We start from the raw sequence: 7,887 nt of genomic DNA on the forward strand, positions 1-7,887 counted from the left end.
GTTTTTCAACTTGAAATGATAAAATTATATAAAATGATTTAAATAAACTATAATTCTAATAGTCAGAATGATCCCAGAAGACATTTTGACAAATATGGGCTAGATCTTGTTTCAAAGTCTAATTTTATTATTTTTTGAAGTTTAGCATATTTTAATTTGGCATAGTGTCTTGGGGGGTCTAATTTTTACATTCCATTCAGCCCTCCCAATACCATATTGCTTACTATATAGTGTCAACATGACTTATTTATCCATCTCCTATCGTTTCATTCTTTTTTTTATCGTTTCATTCTTAATGCATCTAGAAATTAATTTTTTTAAATTTTGAAATACAAAACCTTTTAAAAATATATGCTTAATGTTAACCACTTCTCAGTAAAAGACAGAAAATACTCCCGTCAGAATAAAGTAAGAATTTTTAATATTTTTGCACTTACTTATTTAGTGAGTGTGTGTGTGTGTGTGTGTGTGTGTGATGTACATATACGTGTGTGTGTACGAGTCTGATGTGCATGTGTGTGTGGGTGAGTGGGTGTACATGCCTTGGTCAGAGAACTTTCAGGAAATGGTTCACTCCTTCTAGGAATTGAACTCGGGTCATCAGGGTTGGTGACAAGTGCCTTTACCCTCTGAGCCATCTCACCTGCCCTAAGTAAGATTTCTAAAAGATATATGGCTATATAAAGTAAGTAGAAGTAAAGAGCAATTTTACTTGTAACATGCTCCTGTTTCTGAGCAAGCCTGTGGAGAGTCCAGTGTGATGTGTCTTACTCCAGGGGAAGCATAGCATGAGTTTTGTCTTTCTCCAATATGGTAGGTTTTCCAGCATTGTTTATACACTTTGAAAATGTTCGAGACACATGAAATTTGAGCTACAATATTCACTTGAACAGCTAAAGTCAAGAATTCTTGAAGGGGTTTATTTGGAGAATGTGTATTTTAATATATATGAATAAGACCACTACCTCTCTCTTCAAATTTATGATAATCTCAATTATGAGTAGCACTGGTGTTCAGTGTGTTGCTAAGGAAGAGCAAACATGAATGATATGTGATTAACTGTGAGATGATGAAAAATGCACTATGTTGATAAGACACACATTATTAAATTCCAAAATAATATTAGTAAAAAAAACAAAGATTGTGAACCATGTCATCTTTCTTTACTTGGTGGGCTAGAGTGAGCGGCTCATCAGCTGAATACAGTCTCTTCAGCTCTCTCACTTTCTTCCCAGGTGTTGGGAGGAGATTGAGCGTGACCAGGAGCAGCTTCTGGATGGCATCTCTGAGTTGGACATCAAGACTGGAGGTGTCCCCTCACAGCTGTTGGTGCATGGGTCCCTGGCCTTCCCTCTGGGACTCAATTCCTCCCTTGGCTGCTTCCTAGCAGCTGCCCACTATGGCCGTGGTCGTGTGGTATTGGCTGCCCACGAGGCCATGCTCTCAGCTCCTAAGATGGAGCCCTTTTTGTTCAATGCTGTACGTTGGTTGGCTAGAGATCAGAAGGACAAAATTGGGGTGAACAAAAGTCTAAAGAATCTGCATTCCTTATTGTTGGATCATGGCTTGAATTGCAGTCTGGAGTCCCATTTGACCAATGACATGTGTGTCTACTGCTGTGGGGCTTATAGTGACCAGGATGCCAAGAAAATACAGGAGTTTGTTGCTGAGGGTGGGGGGTTGCTCATTGGTGGTCAGTCCTGGTGGTGGGCTTCGCAAAACACAGGCAGTTCTGCGTTGGCTGGTTTCCCTGGAAATACCATCCTCAACACATTTGGCCTCAGCATCCTGCCTCATACCCTCAGCCCAGGCTCTTTCCCTGTTCTTCCTACAGAGATAAGGAACTATCACTTTCGAAGGGCTCTCTCTAAGTTCCAGGCTGTGTTGAACCAAGAGGGTGGGGACTTGGAAAAGGAGTATTTGGCAAAGTTGGGAGTAGATGCCGCAGGCTTCCTCCAGATTCCTGCCCAGGGTGTTCCTGCTTATACATCTCTGCACCGGCTCCTGAGGAAGATGCTTAGAAAGGCAGGCCTTCCAGCTGTGAGCAAGAAAAATCCAGTTTCCAGTCACTCCTGTGAGGCTGCAATGCTCCATCTGGCCACAGAGCTGGCACATTCTGGGACTGATTGCTCCCAGCTAGCTCAGGGCCCTGGCTCTCCGACCAGCTCCTCCAATCTCTGCCCCTTGGAGCACCCTATCACTGTGGAGATCAATGGAACCAATCCAGGTACAGAGTGGGCAGAGAATGCTGGCAGTATTCTTGGCCTGGGAGAAGGTGGGTTTGGCTGACTTTGCAGAACCTGGGAGGTTCTGATCCTCAACAAGGATAGCTCCTTGCTTTGCTACATACTTCCAAGATAATGGAAGCTGGGGTGGTGCTTAATTAAGGCCAAGGAGGAAAGGGTACAGGAAGTGTGGATGATGACTTGGAGGTCATGGAAGAAAAGCTGTGTCTGTGGAAGGCTCCAGGTAGAGTCAGTCCATGTAGGAACACAGAACTCAGCCTTCTCTGTGTCTTGTCAGGTGACAGTGATGCCTGGATGAGCACTGGTCTCTACCTTCTGGGAGGACAAAGCGCAGAGGTCTCTCTCTCTGAAGCTGCTGCCTCTGCTGGCCTGAAGGTAAGGCTAGACACTTGGAACCAGCACAGCCCCAAACACAGCCAAGACTCTCTCACACCACAGTTACTTGTTTATATCTTCCTCCTTTAACCAGAAGGATTCCAGGGGAGGGTTCTTCTGCCCCTTTTATAGATGGAACAGCAGGAACTGCAAGCTATTAATCATACAAGGTCATTCCTAAGCCTGATTTCCAATTTTACCTCCTTAGAGGAATAAGGAAGAGTGATTTTACCTACCAGTACTGACCATTTTTCCTGAATGCAGAGGCCTGAGTTTGTCCGCTTCACCTTGACTCCTACAGGATGTGATTAATCCCATTACCTGTATCATGAAGAGAAATGAACTTATGCAGTAGTTAAATTCTTCTGCCCTCTCAGTTCTGAGCCTCGTTTCCTACTACTGTTAGGGGCTCTTATTTTGGCATTCCAAAGATCTACTTCAGTCTGACAAAGGCAAAGAGGAAACCCCACAGAGGGAGCACTTAGCAATGAATTGGGAAAAGGAGAGCTAGAGAGCTGATAGTTTTCTGGAGTTTTCTGCTTCCTGGATAGACTCTGTAGCATGTGAAAGAACTACTATCTGCTCATGATGGATTGACTGGGATGCCCTGCCTCACATAAAACAACTGAGCCACCTTGTATTTTAAGTTCAATGTAAGAGTCCAGGATTCTCCCTAGTAGTGCGACTCCATGAGTCCCTCATCAGCTATGCCTTGTAATTATCCAACGAACATCAAAGAACAATCCACTGTTGGACTGTTTCACACCCCTAGAAAACCTTAAACTTATGTTGAAGTCGGGAAGACTTTGGAGTGCTAGAGTTTCACAGATTGCAAACATCACAGAAAGAGGAAGCTGGGATTTTACATATGAAGTCCACATCCTTATGCCCCTAACAAAACACTGCATGCTTCTTGGGTGCTCCAGTTTCCTTCTTGTGGTGCAATTGCCTGTGCAGGTGCAGATTGGATGTCACACTGATGACCTAAGCGAGGCCGAGAAGCTGTCTCGAGCCCCTGTGATAACTTACCAGTGTTGTATGGACAGAACCCAGCGGTCAGTCTCCTGCCTCTGGGGTGGTCTCCTGTACGTCGTTGTGCCCAAGGACTGTCAGATGGGCTCTGTCTCTGTTACCATCCAGAAAGCAGTGCCTGCCCCATACTACAAGCTAGGTGAGCGGACTTGGCATTGTGGGAAGATTTACAGCAGGTGTCTTGGTGACTAGAGGGTTGTGATTGAAGCGGGAGAATAACAAGGATCAACAGAGGGGAAATGACAGAAGTATTCATCATGAATCTGCAGGCAGGAGGTAGAATCACCCTTGTCGATGGAGAATTTGGTACAAAAGAGAGGGATCTAGTAGTTTGTCCTTCACCTACAGCCTATGGGCCTGAATGATAGCAGGACATTGTTTCGAAGATTTCCTTCTGGAATTCCACTCCTCTGTGTCTCCCTTGCCCCCTCCCTCCATCTCTGTCTCCATCTTTATGTCTGTCTCTCAACATTTTTCTCTGTCTCCGTCTCTCCAATCAATGAGAAATGTACCCATGTTCCATGCTGTGTACTTCCAGGGAAGACAACCCTGGAGGAGTGGAAGAGCTGTATCCAGGATAACGTGGGCCCCTGGGGAGAACTGGCTACAGACAACATCATCCTGACAGTACCAACTGAAAACCTCAAGACTCTGGAGGACCCAGAGCCTCTGCTCCAGTTCTGGGATGAGATTATGCAGGCTGTGGCTAGGCTGGCAGCCCAGCCCTTCCCTTTCCAAAGACCTGAGAGAATCGTCGCTGATGTGCAGATCTCAGCTGGTGAGTGCTCCAGGGGAGTGCTCCCAGTAAGCAAACTCTGTTTTGTTATTATTTTGCCTTTCTTGTAGTGCACAAGCATGGTAAAGCACAATTTCATTATTAAACTGCAAGAGGGAAGGACATAAATGCGTAGACCATAATGTGAATGAAAGAAGTTTACAAATAAACGGTCAATCGTTGGCATCTTACAAGATGCAATTTCCTAAGACAGTAATTATGATCAGAAACTTGGTGCTGGGAGGTCTCCAGTGGCTGTCAAGATCTTTTCAAAAAGAGTATTTAAGATAGACTACTTTCCTCAGACATATATCAAAACTGAAATGGAGGGGAGGTGCATAAAGCAGTCTGAGGTAGATATGGGAACCAAGGACTTTGCAGAGAAGATACATAAATGTAGGGAATCAGTTCAGAGTCCTGCTCCCTATGATAGGGAAGCTAAATTTTTATCTACAAAGCTATCTCTATCAGACATGCAAATCTGGTTAACAATGTTGATTTGTGGGAAAACTGACATTACCCTGGCTTCTCTAGTCTGGACAATAGGGCATCACGTCAGCATCACAGGCAAAGGAAGATCTTGAAAACCAAGAATTAAATTCCAGCAAGGACAGTTCTGTAAAGAGTGAGGATGAGGACAAACCTTAATTGGTTGAATCTGGGAAGGTGTCAATTGCTGAAGAAAAGTCAAACAGCACAGATATTCTGGAATCAATGGATATGAGCAGAATTGTGGAGGAAAAGCTCAACAATAGAAGGAGAAAGTGGAGGCAGACTGTGCTTTCATGCTCCATCTTTGTCTTTGCATCCTCAGGCTGGATGCATTCAGGGTACCCCATCATGTGCCATCTGGAGTCTGTGCAGGAGCTCGTCAGTTTGGAAGACATGAAAAGTAATGGCCTGTGGGGACCCATCCATGAGCTGGGTCACAATCAGCAGCGCCATGGCTGGGAGTTCCCTCCCCATACCACCGAGGCCACCTGCAATCTCTGGTCAGTCTATGTGCATGAGACAGTCCTGGGGATTCCCAGGGCTCAGGCCCACCCTGCATTGAAACCTAAAGAACGAGAGATGAGGATCAGAGACCATCTTCAGATGGGAGCACCCCTGGATAACTGGAATGTCTGGACAGCGCTGGAGACATATCTGCAGGTATGGAGCACAAATTCAAGGAGATGATGCTGACAGACTAATCAGTCATGTAGTAACCTGCCTCCTAAGAGCGCTCCAATTCCTACATGACCCCAAACCTGGTACTACTACCACCACCCCTTGCTGTGGATCATTGATAGCACCTCTTAGCTCATATACTTGTATGATAAAAGTGAAACCTCTCCCAGTTCCAGACCCAGGGTTTTGGAATATGCAAGGCAATAGAAAGTATATTGAGAAATTACATGGCATTTTTTTCTGTACTATCCTGATCTTTGACATAAAGGGAAGGCCCAGGGTCATATTCCAGACTTTTTTTCTCACTGGCTTTGCTCTTCATCTCCTAATAACTCTTCCATAATAGCCATTGTTTGGTTATAATTTGTTTTCCTTACCTTTAGAGTTTAGTAACTGTAACCAGCTTCTGTAAGAGCAGAGAAATATCTACTTGCTATGTATAACTGTAGACATATCTACAAGTTGGTACTGTAGGAAATATACCTACTAACTTTGATTACCTCACTAGAAGCAGAAGCATTGTTTGAATAAATGATAACCAAGCAATAGGAGAACAATGATGTCATAAAATTAGTCCTTTTCCTGTGGGTAAGCATCTATTCCTGCCCCCCCCCCCAAAAAAAAAACATGCTTCCTGGTTTCCTGGTCAGTCATCAAAGCTTCTGGCCACAGCAGACCTTTTGCACTGTCTACTCCAACCCTGTTCAGGGGACTTATAGAGCTAAGAAGTCACAGAGGTTCATAAACTGTAAATTGAGAATTTAGCCAATTTTTCAAAAGCACCCACTTAAAGAGCAGATCTAGAACATAGAGTCGGGATTTAACAGCAAGCCCTGCTGCTACACTCTAATGTTTCCCTTCACTGATTTTGAAGACTGGGTGAGATATGGTCTCAGTCAATGAGCAACTCAACTCAGTCAGGTTGGGGAAAAATCTTAAGATCTGGATAATACATTAAAAAATAAAGCTAATAATAGTAACTGCCTTTTATTGAGTGGTTTTAGAGAGCATCTTTCCTAGATTGCAGGATAGAGTTTGACTGTCAAGGGCTGCTGTGATCCAATAAGGTCGTATTTATATGGAAACACAGGGTTGGAGATGGGACAAACAACAGGTTCGAAGGTGATGGGAAGCGGTTCCTGATGGCGAGATATATCTAGGACCATGCACACAGGCAGCATTCACATTCGCAAGCTCAACACCATATTCTTCCTTTCTTTGTCTTTCCAGCTCCAGGAGACCTTTGGGTGGGAGCCATTCATCCAGCTCTTTGCTGAATACCAAACCCTTTCTGATCTCCCCAAGAACAATGAGAGCAAGATGAACTTATGGGTGAAGAAGTTCTCTGAAACCGTGCAGAAAAACCTGGTCCCCTTCTTTGAAGCCTGGGGCTGGCCTGTCCAGAAGAAAGTGGCTGAGAGCCTGGCCCACCTGCCCTCCTGGCAGGATCACCCCATGAAGGTGTACATGAGTGTGGAGAAGTAAGGGATGTGGAGCAGGAGGGTCACTGGTGGGGTGGGATGAGAGAGGACCACACTGCCAGCTTCACCACTGTGTTCTGGCTTGAGACTCTCACTGTCTTAACTATTTTTCTCAACCATTTTCCTTTAAAATGTATTTTGGGTTGTTTTCAATATAATTCCAGTCTCTCTTTAGAGCCCAGAGCTCCTGTAAAATGAACTTAGAGAATGTCCCTTCTGACATCCCATCAGCACATCCTCAACTCAGGGACCATATCCTTAGATAGTTGACAGTTGTTTTGCACATGAGAGGCGTTAGGAATTCATGCTACATGAAAGAACACCAAGGTTTCCTGACATAGAAGGAACAGTCAGTCCAATTTCCTAGGAACTGTGCACAGTGTTTTCTGAGTTACATGGATAATAATTCCAGCAGATTTCCAAGGCCGATACAGCTAACATCACCTCACCATCTAGGAGAAAATGACGTGGATATTAAACAAGTTCTGGAATCAAAACTGAGAAGAGAAAGATTCATGGTTTGACAGATGTCCATAACAATGATAAACTGTAGAGCATATTCTCAACAGATTTGTAATTTTAACAAAAATTTTCCCAAAAGAGAGATGAAAGCTTAATGATCTCTAATTTTTTCCTATGTTCATTGTTGCATTTTGACTAAATATCAGATTGAATCTCTCAATGGTTTTAGTACCTAATATTTTTTTTAAATTTTTTTTTTATTGAGAAAAGGAAAAAAAAAACAAGTTTCCACCTCCTCCCATTTCCCTCCCCCTCCTCCCACCCTTCCCCCCCTCCTCCCAACCCT

General features: G+C 44.0%; 1 protein-coding gene across 1 annotated transcript in view; it reads left to right on the forward strand.

Moving 5' to 3' along the window:
• The window catches only part of LOC101991217 (TRPM8 channel-associated factor 2-like), a 21,041-nt gene extending 13,374 nt beyond the window's left edge, over positions 1-7,667 (forward strand). The window contains exons 4-9 of the mRNA XM_026787560.1: positions 1,236-2,227; positions 2,524-2,621; positions 3,579-3,792; positions 4,192-4,431; positions 5,243-5,580; positions 6,829-7,667. Coding sequence (XP_026643361.1) covers positions 1,236-2,227; positions 2,524-2,621; positions 3,579-3,792; positions 4,192-4,431; positions 5,243-5,580; positions 6,829-7,083 — 2,137 coding nt within the window. The 3' untranslated portion in view covers positions 7,084-7,667. The remainder of the gene's footprint in view (positions 1-1,235; positions 2,228-2,523; positions 2,622-3,578; positions 3,793-4,191; positions 4,432-5,242; positions 5,581-6,828) is intronic.
• Positions 7,668-7,887: the final 220 nt, after the last annotated feature.

Source organism: Microtus ochrogaster, linkage group LG12, assembly GCF_000317375.1.
Source record: "Microtus ochrogaster isolate Prairie Vole_2 linkage group LG12, MicOch1.0, whole genome shotgun sequence".
NCBI classification, from domain to species: Eukaryota; Metazoa; Chordata; class Mammalia; order Rodentia; family Cricetidae; genus Microtus; species Microtus ochrogaster.